The sequence below is a fragment of the Leguminivora glycinivorella genome, chromosome 2, assembly GCF_023078275.1.
Source record: "Leguminivora glycinivorella isolate SPB_JAAS2020 chromosome 2, LegGlyc_1.1, whole genome shotgun sequence".
NCBI classification, from domain to species: domain Eukaryota; kingdom Metazoa; phylum Arthropoda; class Insecta; order Lepidoptera; family Tortricidae; genus Leguminivora; species Leguminivora glycinivorella.
The window spans coordinates 10,908,737-10,930,128 of record NC_062972.1 but is presented as its reverse complement, the minus strand read 5'-3'; the positions used below and the strand labels follow the sequence as shown (position 1 = coordinate 10,930,128).

Genomic DNA, 21,392 nt, shown 5'->3' with positions numbered 1-21,392 from the left:
GTCTTCGCCGCATTCTCGAAATATACTGGCCCGAGAAAATCTCCAACACAGCTCTGTGGGAACGCTGCGGTGAGACGCCGATCAACCAGCAGATCAAACGCCGCAAATGGAACTGGATTGGCCATACGCTCCGAAGGGACCCCGACCACATACCGAGGCAAGCCCTAGGGCTTCGCTTCCTAGGGCTAGGGCACGTCTTCGCTTTCCTTGGGGATTCCAGTCTAGACTGGAATCCCCAAGGAAAGCGAAGACGTGCCCGCCCTAAGCAGTCCTGGCGGAGGACGATCACTGCAGAAGCGAAGGCGATAGGGATGACCTGGAGCGAAGTAAAGCGCGAAGCTCAAAACCGCTCGGGATGGCGACGCACTGTGGATGCCCTCTGCCCCATCTAGGGGACACAGGACATTAAGTCAAGTAAGTAAGTCAAATAGGTAATTTCCCTCACAATAAAAAGAAGTTGGGTCAACCCATTATCCCTTAAAATATTGCCAAATATTAGAAGGGCAACCGACTTTTGTGCTTGGGCCTTGAATTCAAGCTTTTTATTATTTTATTGTTGAAGCTTTTTATATTTTCCATATAAAAAGCTTCAACAATAAAAACAACAAATTGCCCATATAATTACAAGGTAATTAAAAGATCAACTAAACGTCAAATGGCTGCAAATGAAAACTTTTCACGAATGTCACGCATCCACAGTTGTTTTGAGACTAAAAAACTAGAGTCGGGACCGATGCATGGGTCATATCGTCCGGTCTCAAGTAACCTGCAAAGTTTATCAAAATTGTAACTGATGATCTGAAACACTTAATTTCGAATAAAAAAGACCATCTCGACTGATACTATTGTATATTATAATAGTTATAATAATGTTTTCTCAAACATGCAATGAAATATTGTCTTTACGTTCCTTAAAATGGGCTTTATCGCTTTTTGGGCGCAACAACTCGAGAGGACTGTAAAGGGATTTCATATTATTTTTTAGGCCTAGGCCTGCAAAGTAACTTTTTTTATAAAATATTGTCCTTTAGAGCATTTTTTTATTTATTTAATTGTATGTTTGAGAAAAGCACTATACATGCCTCGGCGTGAAAACGGATTCCCGGCCTCGTATCCCTATCCGGTATATACCCACTTGGCCGGAGATCCTCATTTTCCCGGCCTCTGGTGTAATGTACTATATTATCATTCCTTTCTATCAAACAAATTCCGTTAATTTCTGTAATCAATACATTTTGATTCAGATTGTCCTATCTACAATGTTTACACAATCTCGCAAACCGAAAATTCCACTAACTGGCCAGAACACACCTCGCCTGAAACAGGTATTAATACCAAGTGCCAACGGAGATTTGTGCAATACGGTCTACTGGAATATCGCGTGTCAGTGCGCATATGGTAACAAGAAACTATGTTCATATACGGGCCACCCCTTGTCTTATTATTGGTATTAATATATAATACTTAGCTTTACCTAAAAGCAGTGACTGATCTATTTATAGATAAGCAAATTGACTGCGCGTTAAACAAAGTGAACCAATTAAGTTATGACCTAGGTTTATTTACAGCGAACTGGAAGTTCCGCGCGGCTCGCCACGTTGGATGGAATCCCATTAGGGTGGTTATTGAGTTTTCCACAAAGCAAGTAGAGTTGTTCGATCGAATGTCAGCTTTAATGGACGTGGTTGGCCGGGCCAGCTGACCGTGTATTACCATTGCTTGACCAAGTCCTTGGATAAAATAATAACCATTTGATCGTGACCTGGAGATCCGTAGAAAACATTCGTAATGCGGTGCTAAACGGGACACTGCGGTCCACCCGTAATCCGCATCCATGACGAGCGATTGCAATGCCCACCCTGGACACAAAGTGTAAATAAATATATATATATATAAATAAATAAATAAATAAATATACAAGACAGCTTGCGGAAAACATTCGTAATGCAAAAACTTATTAATACCCTGGACACAAAAGACAGCTTGCGGGCAAAAATCTTATTATAAGGGTATGTACGTCGCGCAACAGCGCCTTCAGATTGCATGTAACCTATAGCCAAAGAGGATCGAGTATTATAGAGAATGACTGTCAAAGTAAAATGTGTAATCACAGTGCATAGACTGCCATCTCTCGACACAAGCTTAAAACTTTTGAACCTCAGTTTTGACAATTTGGCCCATATTCTTAGCTTGATATGTTTTAAAATGTCAAATATTAATATTAGCGCCATCTAGCCGAGCGTACCCCAAAGGTCTATCGCCATCTAGCTCACCGTACCTTTTTCTGTATGGTTTTGGGGTACGTTTTTTTCTTAGACTTTATCGGTCTTTACGAAGTTATATAGGTCTTTGCCTATAGCTTTATGTACCTATTGTATTTTGTTAGAATCGTTTTTGTTGTGGCAACAATGAAGATTGTAATACATTACGAAATTCATAAATACGTTATATTGTAAATGCCCCTGACGATAACGATGACAAAATATTAAGTAGGTACACGGGCAATTGTTTTCTTTTCGGAATCAGAACGTAGAGAAGATATGTGGTGATAAAAGCGAACTTATTTCCCCTCACTAGTGGACAAAGTAATTTGACCTTGAATATAGTCAAATGTTCTGCTTTAAAATTGAAAAAAGTGGATTAATCTAGTGATAAAGATGTTTTACCACCTGTGGAACTACTGGAAGCAGTGATAAACGCGTTTTTAGGGTTCCGTAACACAAAACTTTCCCCCTCACTATAGCGAGGAAAGTACAACGCAAAAAACGCGTTTATCACTGCTTCCAGTAGTTCCACAGGTGGTAAATCATCTTCATCACTAGATTCACCCACTTTTATTAATTTTAAAGCACTGAATTTGACTATATTCAAGGTCAAATTACTTTATCCACTAGTGGATAAAATGCGTTTTTACCCGCTGGTATTAAAGGATAAAACACGTGTTTCCGAGCCAGTGAGGGGAAAATGTATTTTACTTCTCGTGTGTTGAAAAACTCGCCAAGTTCAGGATTCTATTTTCGAACCACTCGCTTCGCTCGTGGTTCAACTATGGAATCCTTTCACTTGCTCGTTTTTCAATTCCACACTCGGCGTTAAAATACAACTTTGCACCCTTGTATAACAAATACTATAGTCAGTTCTCAGAGTATTTTAGTCAGTAGAGTGTAAAATGAAATGAGATGCGTTCTGCAAGAGCAACAGAATGTTATTATTCCATTGTTCCATGTAGACCGGTTCGCCTCATTTAGTTTTATTTATCTTCATCGAGTTTCCTGACATACCATGAATACTATTTATAAATTAAATACCATTCTTATTAATAACTCGATAGATTAATACTTAAACAACATTACGCTAATGATCTGCTTTCATCCTATTAATATGCCTTGAAAGTCTTGAAACTAGTAAACCTATGCACTTTCGAAACCGGGCTCTACGCGGCGCTACGACATTTTCGCTACATACGGGGAAACCCATGTAATCGGCTACGCTTCTACGAGCGGTGTACCCGACAGTCGGGTTCTTGGTAGCGAAAGTGTTAAGGGCGTTCCCTGCGCCAATGACCTTCGATTTGAATCCATTGATATTATAATAGTATTTCATAATTACTTCACATCTCATTGTTTCTGTGATATTTGGCATCAAAGTTGAACAATTTTAGAGTCAAAAACTGTTTTTTTGGTCATAACTTTTGTTTTAATTAACTTAAAATTAAAAACTCTTCAGTTTTTAGAAAAGTCAAAGATCTATCCAAAACATGTGGATTTTATGTATGTCCCTTCACTAAAATCAAATTTCGATAAAAGTGTTTTTTAGACCATGTATAAAAAATTCATTCAAAAATAGGAATGCCTTTTTTAGGGTTCCGTAGTCAACTAGGAACCCTTATAGTTTCGCCATGTCTGTCTGTCCGTCCGTCCGTCCGTCCGTCCGCGGATAATCTCAGTAACCGTTAGCACTAGAAAACTGAAATTTGGTACCAATATGTATATCAATCACGCCAATAAAGTGCAAAAATAAAAAATGGAAAAAAATGTTTTATTGGGGTACCCCCCCTACATGTAAAGTGAGGGCTGATATTTTTTTTCATTCCAACCCCAACGTGTGATATATTGTTGGATAGGTATTCAAAAATAAATAAGGGTTTATTAAGATCGTTTTTGATAATATTAATATTTTCGGAAATAATCGCTCCTAAAGGAAAAAAAAGTGCGTCCCCCCCCACCTCTAACTTTTGAACCATATGTTTAAAAAATATGAAAAAAATCACAAAAATAGAACTTTATAAACACTTTCTACGAAAATTGTTTTGAACTTGATAGGTTCAGTAGTTTTTGAGAAAAATACGTAAAACTACGGAACCCTACACTGAGCGTGGCCCGACACGCTCTTGGCCGGTTTTTTTTTAAATATGGCTCTTACGAATAGAGATAAAATATTGAAGAACCGATGGCCGTCGGTCTTATATTTGTATCTGTAGTGCAAATTTAGGAATTTCAACTCAAAAGTTGTCAAAAATCGATGAAAAGTGAAAACCGTGTGGAGCCCCCTAAATAAGGAGTAATGAACATTTTTTGTACTAATAAATTAATAATAATGGATATACTGGTAGAACAGCGCTAGCCCAGCCATGGTATGGTATATCTATGTTGCTGTTAAGATATTATGTTAGCTGTTGTTTTCTTCTTTATTCTGCCACTAATAAAATTATAGTCCATTCTAAGATTTTACTTATCAATTTACCTTATTAGGTCATTGTGGTGTTTTTGTATTACAACAACTAATGTGAGCAAATACATCCAAGAAATAAAGTAGGTAAGGCTGGCTGGTATAAAAAGAAAATAGGAACGTGGTGCTATGCGGTCAGGATAAACAAATAACTAGACGATAGACTGTTCGCAATACGTGCGTTTACGCCAACCTGCGTGCTTACGTAACCGTTTCCAAGTCAAACACTTCCATTTGTTTATATTGTAACTCAAGATTAGCAAGAAGAGGAATTTTAATTTAACAGCTGAACACTATACAATGTAATGTAAATCGGTCATAAAGTTATAAGCAGCGGTAATTTTGCATGGGTGTGGATTCGTCACAAGTCACAACTTCACAGGCTCAGCACACCTGCGACTAAACGGCCATTGCTCCAGGTTACATCTTTAAGTCGCTGATTTTACTGTGTACTGATTCTGTCTTCCTGTTGCTGGGTGTGAAATAGATGAAACAGTGTAGTCATGGCGTGGAAATAGATAAAACCCGCGTTTTCCACTTTGGGCCTCTAAATTAGTTCTAGTGTCTCGGAATTGTAAGAAATAAATTACCACATTCATACATTTACGAAGAAATTCGCTACTGTTCAGCAAAATGATGAATATACAGGGAGCTGGCCGATAGCAGCTAGCCTAAAAGGTTATCAAACATTGCACGTGCACGGTGTAAGAGATTTAATTTACATTCCTTTTCAGTAACATACGAATTCTTTATCAGTAAAGAGTAAAGTAAGTACATATTTAAGCTACAATTTATGGCTCGTAAACTGTGCGTTTGACCGGATAGGTATAATATAACACTGCGTACGATAGTTAAACCCAGTGGCGTAACGTGTGGCGGCAGATCGAGCCAAATGCCATGGGCCCAGGGCCAGAGAGGCCATTGAGCACATAATGAACCTAACTTCGTACGTTTCAAGTTTGACTCGGGCCTCAGTTGGTAAATATGTAAAGATCTAAAGATACTCCGGACAATATAAAAAAGTAACGAAACAAGTTTGGCTTTTTGCATGTCGACCTTAAATGAAACATTGATATCCCCAAGTACCGCAACATAAGTTATAGGTAAGTAGAGTTACCAAAAAATCACTTTATAATACTTTATATGTTAAGTATATGTACAGTTTGTTATCATTATTAGCAATACAAATTGGTAAAAAGCAACCATAATAATAAATAATTATGAATTCCTAAATGTTATGGCTCGTAACGTAACCATACATAACGCTATTATGGCCATGAACCGGTTCCCCATGACCTCACTGTCTGGTTATTTTCAAGTTTCGTATAGTCGTTACTGTGGTTAGCTTTTTCTCGCACGTTAGCCTTCTCGACCTGCATAGTAACCCAACATTATTGAATTTCAAGGAAGTTTTTCCACATCAACATCATAAATATCATAAGTATCATAACTTCACTAGAATATGAGCAAAAACGACAATCCATGGTAGAAGAAAGAAAGAAGAAGAAAGTTATTCTAGAGAACTTTCTTGAAATACACACTGTTTACTGGATTTTGACACATTCAAGCAGTAGCAAGAGTACGGGCGGGAAACATGACAATTAAAAACGAAAAACATGTCTATATTCATTTTATTCTTATTATGGTTCAGTGATTGTGTAATTTGATTGTTTGATAAGTTGATAGCAATGAAATGTGTTAAAAATATATATATTTACAGATGATCGTTTTTAAGGTGCCAAAAACATACTGCGTGTCTGCACAAATGCGTCTTTGGGGAAAAGACAGAATTGTTTTGACATCTATAACTTCTATAAGGTAGGGTTTTAAGGGGTGCACAACCCTGTAAGTGACAAATAAAGGTACGAGAGTAAAAACTAATTTTAACTCTGAGATATTGGAAACCGATACTGTAATGAAGTAACTACGGGTAACTTAGTACAACTCTCAGAAACAAATAAATTTGATATATGACCTCTAGGCTAATATCGGTCGAAATGACGATTTAATTCGAAAATTAACTGTCGATGCAAACAATTTTAACAAATCTCGCACTGACGTGAGTCCTTGAGTGGGGAGTTTATACCTAAATTACTATGGTAGCGCATGCAAATTGCTATGCATTTCATTAAATTCGTCATCAGAAATCAGAACCCAGTAAAGAAGGAAAATATATAATTATAATTGTCAACAGCGTGCGCATCAACATGGATTGTACGAAATCGAACAAGCACAATGAAACGTAAACTTAATTAAATTTTGCAAAATGCAATAGGAATGTGTGAAATGGGGATACGATGTGCTCTGACACGGATCGCGAGCGCCGGGAGCGGAGTGAACGGCGTGGGAGACAATCATTAAAATCGCGTATCGAATAAGGAGGAGTCAAAGGTTTAGACAAACCAGTATCACGGTCCTGACAGACTACTAATAGTTGTTACGCATTTCGAGGTCACATGACGCTGGTTTGCTGGAGAACTCACCTCGCCCGCACCTGCGTAAGCATTGGAAGCATACGCCGGGGACAATGCGGCAGGGTCAACAGCCGAGTGATCTGCCATCGAAGCCCGAGCAGCACTCTGCCGACCCAGACGACCGCTAAACCAACGGCGACGACGTTTAACCTTACCCACTGATTTACGATTATACCCTTCGACAACAATAAATCGAGTTCGACGTTATGTTTCAATCTAGCTTGTATTTGTGGCTTATCGTTTAAAGCGAAATGTCAACAAACACTATCACTTATCATAAAGCTCTAACTTTATCTAAGAACCGTGTGGTTAATCGCTTGACATCATTTTTTAACGTTCTTATCTACTTAAGAGCATTTGGTAAAAATGCGGAAAGGAATTCTAAATATCTTAAAATTAAAAGTTTCTAATTACTTTCCATACGAAATATTTGCAACAATTCAAATAAAAATGCATAATCGCAAAACTAGACCAAAATTTAACAACGAGGCATTGATGCAATAATTTAATTCTCCAAGTACCTAGAATAAACTCGTTTGTATGAATGACCCAAAACGTTTTACCGTACGTAGGTATAGGATAACTTGCCTATCGCATCGCGTAGTATCGTAGCTACGATCTGTTAATGCAGCAGTTCTCAACCTGAACTAAACTTGCAATGTCCTTAATAAGTAACTAAAGATGAATGTAATTTGTCTTTGTGTATTAAATTAAAATATTAAGCCTCATTCGTAATCGATTGATGCTGAGAATGCAATGCAATAGTTTTGATGTTTAATGAGGAACAAAAAATCCCAGACAAGATAACGGTTGGAAACCCCTGAGAGTTAGGAGGTTGCAGTTAATATCGCAGCGGGGCGCCGCGATTGCAACTATTTAGTATTTACCGTGTAGAGCTTTCTGTATAATCTGCATTCTTATGGCGATAAGCGAAGACCGGAAAACTAAGTTAGATTAGAAATAGTGAATGCAAATGAAATGAAACCTCTTCGGGGAGAATTCTATCCTATTCTAAGAACAAATTAAATTATTTTCATAGAAAATATTTCAATTTGTATTTTAAGTAGTCAATCAATTCAATTTGTATTTGTATTTTAACTACTATTATACTTCATAAACTCAGAAAAAAGGGATGACAAAAATTTTTTGGAGGAGAATGCTTTGCCATCTGGATGGCGACTAATTGGTGCCAGGCTTTCTTTCTACTATAATTTTGTTTATTTTCTTTGTAATTATGTATTCAACTATTTATACTTTTAAAAATAAAACTAAATTTTTTGTTGTTATTAACTATTACCTGAATTTGAATAGTGCCTAAATACTTTTGAGCGGTAGTCTACATGTTAACGGTTTTATTCTAACGATTTAAAGAAGAAAAGCCTTTGTAAAAGTAATGCAATTTTTACAAGCTTTTATTTAACTTGCAATGTAAGAAAGTATGTATGTAGTTCGGGTGAAATCTTGCGACTCAATTTTGAAGAAGAATTCAATTTTAACCGATTGAGCTGAAATTTTGCACACATTGTAAAATTTGTAAATCACGTGACAGAAAGGTGGCCATATTAGGAACTCTTTAATGAAATGTCGTATACCCATCGAGTAAGGGATTTTTAGAAACGTCTCGAAGAGCAGTAGATGACTGTTGAAAGAAATGTACAGTCGGCGATAAACGCTTGTGCCAAAAATGAAATTTTTGCAATAAACTTTTTTACATGCAATGATTGATTGATGACATGATTATATTCGTGGACCGCGGATGGCCTATAAACCGTCCAGTAAGCCGTTTGGTGCCGATTCGCTATTTAACGGCTATATAATAAAGTTGGAAAAGCGTCGTCATTGTTTTGAATTTAGAACGGAGCCTATAACTGTGAACAATGCAAAGGTACATCCTCTAGGTTAGTGAACGTGAATCGGTAGCACTAACTCCTCAACGTTTTACGTTACTCATCTCTGTTTAGTTAATTTGGGTTAATTAAAACTTGCTCATACATATTAATATGTTTACCTCGTTAACTCAAGTTAATATAAGCAAGTTAATAACATAAGCAAGTTCAAACTTGCTTATGTTTAAACCACCGTAAACAAGTTACTCTCTCTGTGCTGGAGCAAGGAAGGTCTAAAATACACAAAATTTAATTAGCCAAGAAGTGGGATCAAAGTTCAAATGTTATCGTCATTTCGGTTAAATTATAGTTAAGTAAAGACTTGGATGGTGCAGTAGGCAAGATGTTTTTTTAGTTGGTGTTTGACGGCGAACAGCTTTTTATGTTTATTAGAAATTGTTGAATAAGACCTATATGTGAGTATATAAATATTATTTAGTGGCACATCACTAGCTTATTTAGTCAGTATGCTTGGCAAGGTTGGGTTGACAATGTTGAGCAGTTAAACACATTGACAACGTATTCAGTAGGTACACTCAAGGTCAATATACAACTAGGGGACAAATCAAATTATTTTATTGAATATTTTTAAATAATTTGATTTGTTCCCTAGTTGTATAGATGGCAGCACCATCTCTCTCGCTATATCGTAATCCTGCAAAGGATTCATATAGGAGGTGCAAGCACTAATTGCTCGCCCTTAGAGTTGGTCAAAAGGCGCCTAGCCTTATCAGAGATAACATACACTAGAGAAATTTCGTCGGGTACCACGGCGGGTGGGTGGCCTAGTGGTAAAGACGTTAGCCGCGGTTCGATTCCCGGCTCGGCCACCAGTGCGTGGGCTTTGTCGTTTTTTCTTTCGTGTATGATTTTTTGGCAACTTAAGTAGACTTTTTTCCAACTCACGAATCAACCAAATCTTGGCACGAAATTCAAATTTTCTATGAGAATTAAACCGTACCTCAAAAAGGAAACCACTGAACCGAAACAACTGAACCGATTAAGTTGTTTGGCACACATAATTATGTAAACTTATGACCCAAAGACGGGCATGTAATTTAAATAAAATAAAAAAAACAACTATAGGGGCCACTTTTGGGGGGTAAAAGTGAAAATTAGAAATCAAAGTTTTTTGAAATAGTTTTTTAGCGTGTTACATATCAAATGAAAGAGCGTTAATTGGCCCATTTTTTTTTTCAAAGTTGTCTACCCCACTTTTTTTTTATTTGGATTTTTTTATGTGCTTTCCACTCAGAATCGCGGGCTCCTTCAATCCTAATAGGAGTAAAAAAGTGTCCCAAGGTTTTTCTCTATTCCTTTACCATTTTTTCATACATTTTGTATGGCGGTAACGGAATGGAAGGTCTAAAAAAAAATATGGAAATCTTGGGACATTTTTTTCTCCTATCACGATCAAAAGACCTCGCGATTCTGAATATGAATCGCGTAAAAAATACCCATGTGACAAAAAAAATGGGGTGGACAACTTTGAAAAAAAATGGCCCTTATACGTATTTAAAAGGCGGGTAATCTCAGTGACCACTAGTTAGCACTAGAAAGCTGAAATTTGGTATCATTATATCAAACACGCCAATAAAGTGGTAAAATAAAAAGTGGAAAAAAATGTTTTGTTAGGGCACCCCCCCTACATGTAAAGTGGGGACTGATTTTTTTTTTCATTCCAACCCCAACGTGTGATATATTGTTAGATAGGTATTTAAAAATTAATAAGGGTTTACTAAAATCGTTTTTTGATAATATTAATATTTTCGGAAATAATCGCTCCTAAAGGAAAAAAAAAGTGTCCCCCCCCCCTCTAACTTTTAAACTATATGTTTAAAAAATATGAAAAAATCACAAAAGTAGAACTTTATAAGAAAATTGTTTTGAACTTGATAGGTTAAGTAGTTTTTGAGAAAAATACGGAAAACTACGGAACCCTACACTGAGCGTGGCCCGACACGCTCTTGACCGGTTTTTTATAAATTGTTCAAAATATCGATTATTTTGTTTTCAAAAATGACTTAAGGCGCTTAAGCTCTTCTTGTGATGTAAGGAACCCTTGCAACACGAATCCAACTCACACTTGGCCGGTCTGGCGCAGTCGGTAGTGACCCTGCCTGCTGCGCCGCGGTCCCGGGTTCGAATCCCGGTAAGGGCATTTATTTGTGTGATGAGCACAGATATTTGTTCCTGAGTCATGGATGTTTTCTATGTATATAAGTATTTGTATATTATATATATATATATCGTTGTCTGAGTACCCACAACACAAGCCTTCTTGAGCTTAGCGTGGGCCTCAGTCAATCTGTGTAAGAATGTCCTGTAATATTTAATTATTTATTTATTTATTTAATTATTTATTTATTTCTATGATTCCGCCAACGTCAAGGTTTAGGAAGGCATGCGTTTTTTGAAGACAGTTGGCCGGTGAGCTCTACATTTGTCAAATTTGCCGCCTTTTTTCAGTGCCATGATTAGGTTGACCGTCTATAACAGACTGTCCGTGTACACATGATGAGGGCAAACTAAAAGAATCTTTGAGAATTAAAAATAACTGACTGCACACAGCTCTATTTTTCTCACTTGATGGTCTCATCGGAAGATCAGCGCTGGAAGTCACCAGCAACACGCTGAGATGAGGCCATTTCGTGGCACTTCATTCCTTTCTGTTTGTGTTGTAATGTGCAATTAATCTTGACTGTGTTCACGAATAAATTATATTCTATTCTATTCTGTTCTCTTTGCACTGCACAACGCAAGTTCTGACTGTAAAAGTTGATATAAAAATGGCTCAGAAATATGATTTTTTCTTTAAGTTAGTGTAACAAAAAAAATACACGTGATATGTTCCTAACCCCCCACCCCCATGTATGATATCTATTTTCAATTTATAAGGTCAATATAACCATGGTCGACCGGTTGGCCTATAGCTACATGACATCGCCCATACATAATATACAAAACGATACACCGACCGATTACACTATTTACAAAATATCCCACCAAAGGCAACATTGCTTAGCACCCGCGGTGTGGAATTATTGTTAAACACAATGAGTTCTCGAAATGCAAACTGACGTCGATCTAGCGGTACAGAACCGAATACTGCGGCGCAAGAATCTGTTTTCAAGTGTTCTTATTTTCTATAGTACTAAAATACAATAAATACACATTATTTAATTGTATTTAACTTTTGATAAGAATAGCATTTAGCTCTACATTTATCTGGAACCATTATTATTACAGCTATTACATTACTCAATACTATCATCTAATGTTAACGCATATGCAATGCCATTATCTATTAATGTATCCTCTAATAACTACGTAGATTTAGATCATAGTATTAGGAAAGGAACTCCATTATCGAGAAAGTGGGACGTTTTCCCTAAAACACTCGCGTTTGGTGAACCAATTCCCAATCTTTAAAAACACGAAGTGATATTAATCGTAAAAAAATGGAAGCATTGGTTGGCTGTATTTCCTATAGCAGAATAATATGCAAATAGCTGTGCTCTATTTTGCAGTTTGCAGCGTTCGCGTCTTACACCGAGAAGCATAATTTGCGAGACCTCGCCCGAGGCACGGTTCTAAAACGGTATCCATAACGTTCCGCTGTGTTCTTTATATCGTAGCTAATTGAACTTTCTTAGGTTAACCTAAAACGTCTTTAAGTAAAGTGCAGCAATTAGATAGGCAACTTTGAATATGAAACTGTACATTTTATGTGTAAGTAATGATCGTCGGGCTATCATCGCGTCTCTTTTATTTACAAGGGAGAGACTATCTTTTGTCCGTTTCTATCGCCGCCGATAGCTCATAGCTTACTCGCTTTTCGTGAGACCAGTGCCTTATTGTATATTGTATAGTAGATACATAAAAGTGAGGCAAATTAGGTCCTCCTACTCATCATTGTTAATTCCCTTCATAGTACAATAACTGATACACATCATTTCAGCCACTAAATAATTATCTATAATAATTATCTATATTATTATTATAATTATAATTGGCAGCCCAAGAACCATAGCAAGAGTTGATTTTGAAAACCTCCCTGGTGTTTTGTTCGATGGAGTATCGATTCCTTTTTCAAATCATGTTAAAAATTTAGGCGTAATTATTGATCGTACTCTATCCTGGATTCCGCAGATCAGCGAGGTGAGCAGAAGGATTTTTGCTACTGTTGGTTCTTTACGCCGAGTCCGTAACTTTCTGCCTTTGACTACTAAAATTGCGCTTGCCCAGTCTCTCCTTCTGCCCATCTTGGACTACGCTGACACTTGCTATGTAGATATCACCGAAGAGCAGTTGAACAAACTTGAACGGCTCCAAAACGTTTGCATTCGATTTATATTTGGGTTGCGCAAATTTGACCACATTTCTAGTTTTCGAGCACAGCTCAAGTGGTTACCTATTCGTCTCCGACGCAATACTCATATTCTTTCTCTCTTGTATGCCACCTTGTTTCACCCTAATACTCCTTGTTATCTCAAATCCCGATTTAAGTTTCTTTCTTCCCTTAGATGTGCGCAAAATCTGCTGCTTGTCCCACCTCCTTCCACTTCAAAATTCTACAACAACTCTTTCAGTTTTCGTGCGGTTCGACTGTGGAATAATCTGCCCATTAATATTAGACGTGCAACTTCATTACCCATTTTTTTTTAAATGTTGAAGGATCATTATTTGTCTACTTCATAAACTTTCTGTTTTCCAAGAAATTTCATGTCGTTGAAATGGTCTCCATAGTTATATCTCATATATTTTTGTATTTATTAGTATATGTAGTCTATCATAGTTTTTATATTTGTAGTATATGTATTTTATTATATTGTACATTTAGATACTAGCCTTCTGTTATTCTTTTTTGCACCACCCGTAAATTTTATTCCGATCGCCACTCGACTATCTGAAGGTTGTCTGTAAGAGACCGCTGTTTTAGCGATAAGACCACCTGTTGTTACCTACCACGTTGTATCTGTTCTGAATTATGTTTCTTTTTCTTCTGTAGTGTGCAATAATAGTACATTACTACAGAGGCCGGGACAAAGGGGGTTGCCGGCCGAAGACATATAGACAGGATAGGTCTGAGGCGGGCAACCCCATTTCCCGCCGAGGTATGTATAGTGCTTTTCTCAAACATGGTATGAAATAAATAAAGTCTACTGAAAATAGTAACTTTGGATGGCTGTATCTCCTAAACGGTGCGTCGTAGCGCAAAAATAATTGAATTTTCGTTCCCCTTTGATACCCCGTATACGCATAATTAATACGCTACGTTAGTATACGCTTATAAAAAAACAAAATTAATTAAAAAAATTCAAAAAAAACGAAAAAAATTTTTTTTGTATGAAAACGCACCCAAAATCAAATATTGTCTAGGGCCCGTACCAGTTGCAGTCGGCACGTCTATAAAGCCCCTTATAGTTTTTTTTTTTAATTGGCTAAATACCTGGATGTTATGTCACAATTATCTGTGTTTGGAAATTAAAAAAGAGGACTTTGCCGGCCTTGGCCTGCAAGGTTTGTATGAAATTCCATTTCTATCAATCGTCCTAGCCGCACCTGCAACGTCATACTTCGCTGCCAATTATAAGGCACATAACATCAATATTTCATACCATGTTTGAGAAAAGTATTTTATTATTATTTGTTTCTCCGTTTTTAAACTCTCGGGTCTTTCGAGCCCGGTCATTTATAAGGCGTGCGTGGGGATATAGATCCAACACGTAGAGGCCGTTTGGAGATATTTGATGTCATGTAGAACGCCTGCTGGAACCCATTCACGGGTACATGAATAGATACCCGTGAACCGGTTTCAGCAGGCATTGGAAACTATTGTCAATAAAATGGAAAGAATAGATCAGGTCTATGGGTTGAAGTTTGGATGAGTTAGTTTATTTTTATTATTATTATTATCTCTCTAAATAAATAATTTATTTAATACATTTTATTCATATTTAATCCGAATGTCCGTGTTGTCAATATCAATAAAAATATGAACATTGTTTCCTTGGACAAGTAAATTCCCAAACGATTGTACCGATGTCACACTTGTTGGACTTGTTACTCTATTTTTAAACGCCGCACATATAAACCGGTGCAACAAAATATACTGTGAATGGCGAGGAATGCAGTATTGCCACTTCCTTTACAACGTATACTTTTAGTGGGTCGGGTAATATAAGCACGATACCTGATCAGACCCTGTTATGTCCTGTGCCTGTTAGATGGCAAAGTTAACCGGTTTGACGGTCGGGTATTCAATTATTCACGTTTTGTAAATCACAGGTTTTTCACATATTATAACTCTTATTAGGAAACCACAAATTACGCTGAATGATGATGAAATACTTCAACCATTTTTTCCCTCGAGCATTGGCCTGAACAATCACAAATAGGCTCATGTCATGTGTATAAAAGACTAACAATATTTTTTTACATTTGATTAAAAACTATTTAGGAAAAGTAAATTGATAGCTGTTTAAATAAAAATATGTAACCACACAGGCATACATACATACATAGTGACACTAACGGGAAGGTGCTAAGCAGAGATTTTCTGCGTAGAGTCGACCGTCAGCGCGCACTTCGCAAGGTCGATGGAAACCTCATGTGAGCTAATTGTCATCACTCACAGGTGCAGAATGTACCAGTTCTAAGTTGTATTAAATTATCTACAACACCGAAGGGACTACAAATTTTATAGTACCATCTTATTGAACAGGCGATCTCTGTACGAAAATGTGTTTAAGGGATATAAGGACGATTATTTTTAATAAAAGTATGAGCGGCATACTTAATTGATTAGATATCTATCAGCAGTCCCGATACTTTTCATTTTTGAACTCTGAATGGGTGCTCCTTTGCATTTCACATTTTCACACAATATAATAAAATTGGATCCGTGCGCTTGCTCGCGGTATGTTGTATTATTATGTAGGTATTATTAGTGAATTTCCTCTCTAGAATGTAAGATCTTAGGTGGCAGTCAATCTCGTAAAAGAGGTGCAGCATAGCTACTGAATACACTAATGATTAAAGGTTAGCCTTAGTTCGGGTAACAAACGATGCCAACTCGATGATGAAGATGATGCTATATTTTCAAAATACTGTCTTGGTATATATTCAACAGACATAACTTATGTGTAGCTAAGGGCCCGTAGAAGCGGTAAGTAAAACATCTTAACCTTTCGCAGACGAAATTAATAGAAATATTAAATTAGCTTCCATAAAAGACATTCACGTCGTATTTAATATTCTCAGAAGTTCAATTTACCAGAAAACGAACAATTTCATTTCAAGCTAACTTCATTTTCCTGCTTTACAAGATTCTGTTATTTCTGTTCAACTCATTTCGCTATTCACTCGGAGCTTATGCGAACTGCGTTCAAAAATGCTACAACGAATAAAAGCAGGTCATCAAATTAGTGGCAATTTATCATTTACCTGAGAACCCGAGAACAATCAACAATGACGATGCTACTGTGTACTAAGAACGTGTAAACTATGTTTTTTTACAACCATCAGTGACGTGGTAGGAACTAAGTAAGGAGAAGGACAATTTTCATTGAACGAGCACTATTGTTTTCGCACCTGAGCCGTACCTAAAGCGACGTGGAGATATGCGGTGACGCATTAGAAGCACGCGACGTGCATGGTTACGTTCGTGAATGTTTTTTCTTTATTTATTTTTCTATGTTATAATCATTGGTTGGTAGCCATTTTTTAACGGTCTGTAAACTACACGACACGACAGGTTGAACCTCGGAGACACGAATTTATAAATAAATAGGACAAGTGCAAGTCGTACTAACTTCTAGAGGGTTGCGCAAAATTTAAACTTATTTTTTTATTTCTGACAAATTTTTAGCTCTCTATTTATTTTTCCTTTATTCCCTACATCGTTCGTTTTAACTTCAACTAGATACCATTACGCGTTACCGATACAAGGAACTTGATGCTTTTTATAACAGATTGACGAGGTAATTTAAAAAGGGTTGATTTTTTTATCTTTTCAAGTACGGAACTCTAGGAATTTATTGGACACCAATGCAAGCAAACACTATATTATAATATATATTTATAGTTACCACCATAGTTTAGACTTTATTTGACAATTTGACAGAATTCATATTTGACTAATTTCCGAAATTCTTGGGTTAAGAATAAAACTTATTATTCGGTTCATTAACATTAATTTGAATAAGTTACCTAATTTACTAATTACCTGAGTAATGTACTGTAATTTCCAATATAGATTGCAATAAGTAGCCAACAATATAACAGGTAATCAAAGGTATTGTGACAGTTTTCATTAAGTTTTAAAAACACCAGAAGATATAGTTATCATGTACAGGTACATTATGTAATGTTTAGATAAGAAATCATGCACAACTGCAATTAACCTCGTCACGGTCGTCGGTAAACTGGTAAAATACGTGTTTTAATTTTTTAATAATATTTATTATTATACATATATAAAATAGGCTGCCTAATTGCCTATATATTGCCAATTTAATTACTCTTAATAGGATGACCCCAGTGCAGTGTGCCTCTTGACTTAACTATATACACCGTGTTTTTTTTTGTTTTCCGTTAAATTCGACACGTAGTTCGTACGTGTCGAATTTTTACGTACGTTCATTATCAGGAACCATCCTGTATATCACTTTTAGTTAAATTAACAAAAAAAAATTTTCATCATTTTCATACATAATAAATGAATTTATTAGTATGAGAGACCCTTAAGAATAACATTCAAGTTAGTGTCAAGTGATTGACGGCACATGTCAAAAAAATAACATTAGGAATTGGTAAAGGCTGTCACACACATGTTCAGTAATTATCTTTATTTTTTTAATAACTCAATAACCGTAAGAGTTAAGACGCTAGTTTCTTAGAGAAATTAATTGTATTTGATCTAAAGAATCTTCCCTTAAAGTTAACGGAATTCAATAAAAACAGGTTGTATATTAACCAGATTTTGCACCATGAAAAAAACTCCATTTGTCACTGCACTGCCATACACGAGAAGAGCATGAATTAGGAATAAAAATAATGTAAAGATGAAAAATACTATTGCTCTTAAAAAAAAAACAATTCTACAGATATACATATAATATTAGTGTTTTATACTCTATGTGCATTATTTTTGGCATCTTTTTCAGACTATGGTTTCATATTGTGCCATAGAGTCTGGCTAATGAAAGTTGAGCCCGAAAAAACGTGTCAATTTCAAAAAAATTGAAGCTGGCAAGGGCAACACATTGATAACATGGTTTCTTTTTTATTAATTCTAATTAATTTACAGCACTTACTTTACTATTTTTTATGGTGTTATTCATTATTATTTATAGATTTCGCTGTTAACTTTTACCGAAATTCGTTAAAGCGACAGTCACACTGACAGATGACAATCAATGATATGACATCCAGAGTTGCTGTTTTAAAAAAATACTGGGTTCAACTTTCATTAGCCAGACTCTAATCTCTATTGAAGTTTTTTGCCCTAAGCATAATTATAATTAGATTTATTATTAGTACTCACCATTTCTGGAGACGTCTAGTTCTACTAAGTTCTCAAAGTTCTGTATGTCTGGTGGGAGTTTATGTATTTCATTGTCACTAAGCCCTAATCTTCTTAGTCGATGAAGTCTGAAGAAATTCTGTAACAAAAAAGGGATATTATAAACTTTTTAACTTTAAATTGTACTTAAAAATACAGTATACTTGTTGGAGGTTGATGACACAAGTATAGGCACATAATGATTTCCTCGTTATGACAATAACAACTCAAATAACCTGCTATATATGAGAACTAGGTCTAGAACACCTGTTACAATGACAATAAAATACATACATACATACATTGACGCCTGTATCCCATAAAGGGGTTGGCAGAGCACATGAAACTACAAAAAGTCTCAGTGCCACTCTTGGCAATTAAAGGGTTGAAAGGAAGTTGCCAGCCTCTCGCCTACGCCAGAATTTAACCCAAATCCCACAGTCGACTTCTACGACACCCACGGGAAGAAAGGGGGTGGTGAAATTTTAACCCGTCACCACACGGGCAATAAAATAAAATCGTGACAATAAAATATGTTTTCATATCCAATTTCAGTTTCATCAAATGTTAAAATTAAAAAAAATATACTAAGGACTAGTTTTTGCCCGCAGCTTCGCTCACGTTAAATTGGAAAATTGCGAAATGCTCCATACAAAATTCCACCAACCCCATTTTAGGAAGTAGGGGGTTAGGAAGAGACAAAAAGTAACAAATGTCACTGTCCCTTCAACTATCTTGTTAATGAATGTTAATGTTATTGAATTATACAAATATTGTAGTCATTAGGAAGAACAAACATCAAAGTGCATGTAAAAAAGGTGTGAAAATATCCCCATACTTTAGCAGTTTACAACTGGTAGTTTTATGGAATAATAGCTGTCTCATCCCGAGATCCATACTAATAAAGGACGTATTTATGCAAAATGGAACCAACCCACATGAAAACTACATTCAAATGTTTACTTCTTTGTTTAATCAATAAAATCGATTTTCAAAATTATTCATCCGTGGATTGGTTCCATTTTGAATAAATACGTCCTATTATAAATGGGAAAGTGTGTGTGTCTATTTGTTTGTCCGTCTTTCACGGCAAAACGGAACGACGAATTGACGTGATTTTTTAAATGGAGATAGTTGAAGGGATGGAGAGTGACATAGGCTACTTTTTGTCTCTTTCTAACGTGAGCAAAGCCGCAGGCAAAAGCTAGTATAAAATAATTAAATAACACCCATCATGTTCAGTATCATGCATCAGCTGTTTAAAGCTTATGATGGGTGGACTATCCACTATCACTTAATGACGGGATAATCACAACTACAGATGTAGTGCGAAAAGGGTTTCCTTCGGAAACATTCGTATTTGTCATGCTAGTTCAGTCAATGTCAGTACATCTTGTACTGAGACTGATTGAAATAGCATGACACGTTCGTACGTTTCCGTAACAATACGAAGGCAAATCTTTTCACACTACATGTAACTGGCCTGCCTCTAAAATTCCTTTATATTTCGGCCCCCAATGAAACAAGTTTGCCCACCACTGATCCAAATCCTAAATCAATCAAGCACTTAACTAAGTCAATCCATTTTTTTTTTCAGGTATAACACATTTTAACATTATTAGCTGGTTTCACATCTAGGGTGCCTCTGTGAGGCAATGTGTACAATACAAACAACAAAATCAAATGCTAGTATGCTTCAAAGAAAAAACACAATAATTATTTAATTTTAACTTAACATTCCCCTGTAAGGTTTAGATGAAATTGAATAAATTAATTCAATGTTTTCACATACCAATGTTTTGTGTTGATTTTTATGGCCTATTCTAGGTACTTAGACCTTTCATATTATAAGATACTTAGTAGTCTTTCTAGATCTTGGAACAATTTAAGTGTGCAAAACAACTGCTGCGCAAAATAAAATAGAAGCTGGTTTGTTTACTAGGTTTAAATTACCTGGTATATAACGAATAAAACTATTGGTTAATGCATTTCACATATATTTTAATATTTTTGCGTGACTAATGTAGTAAAATACCACAAACTTCTGTGCAAATTTAAGTAAAACAAGCAACGGTCCGTTGTAGTCGTTTTAATATTATTTACAGTTCAGTGATAAGGTGAACGCCCACGATCTTATATTTTAGGTTACAGAAAACAAACCTTCGGTAAATCCCTTATGTGATTCGCATCCAAAAACAGTTCCTCTAGACTCCTGGAATACCGCAAAATATCTTCGGGTACTGTTGGCAACGAGCAGTGCCGCTTGTCTACACATTCCACTTGGCGATTACATTTGAACAAAGGTATACATCGAAACATGTTGATCACTACACTTCAAACAAACTATGTAATGTTAAATCACTTTCACGACACATATTTGAGCACTTTTTAATTTCGAATATTATTTCAGCATTTTCGTTTGATAACGATATCAAAATAATCCATAAAAATATACTCGCACCTCACCCTAGAAAACGAAGCCACAAACTATCAATGTTGCCAGTTACAGTTTTGAGTTAATTTGATGACGACGTGATTTGATAATGTGGTAATAAATTAAAATGAGTTGGAAAAAGTACATAACTCAAAAGCCAGAATAAAAATGATATCTTGACAATACAACACTTACATTAATTATCTTACACCAATAAAATCATGATTGATTTTGAATACCTTTTAATGGCAACACCATTATTTAGAAAAAAAAAACTTTAATGTACAACCAAAATGATGCAT

At 36.0% G+C, this 21,392-nt stretch overlaps 1 protein-coding gene across 14 annotated transcripts in view; it reads right to left on the bottom strand.

Annotated features, from left to right (window-relative positions):
- LOC125242358 (protein lap4) overlaps window positions 1–21,134 on the bottom strand; it is a 116,874-nt gene extending 95,740 nt beyond the window's left edge. For all 14 annotated transcript variants that reach the window (XM_048151139.1, XM_048151143.1, XM_048151149.1 and 11 more), the window contains exons 1-2: window positions 20,817–21,134; window positions 18,639–18,756 (exon numbers count right to left, since the gene is read on the bottom strand). In XM_048151139.1, coding sequence (XP_048007096.1) covers window positions 18,639–18,756; window positions 20,817–20,975 — 277 coding nt within the window. In that variant the 5' untranslated portion in view covers window positions 20,976–21,134. The remainder of the gene's footprint in view (window positions 1–18,638; window positions 18,757–20,816) is intronic.
- Between the last annotated feature and the right edge of the window lie 258 nt (window positions 21,135–21,392).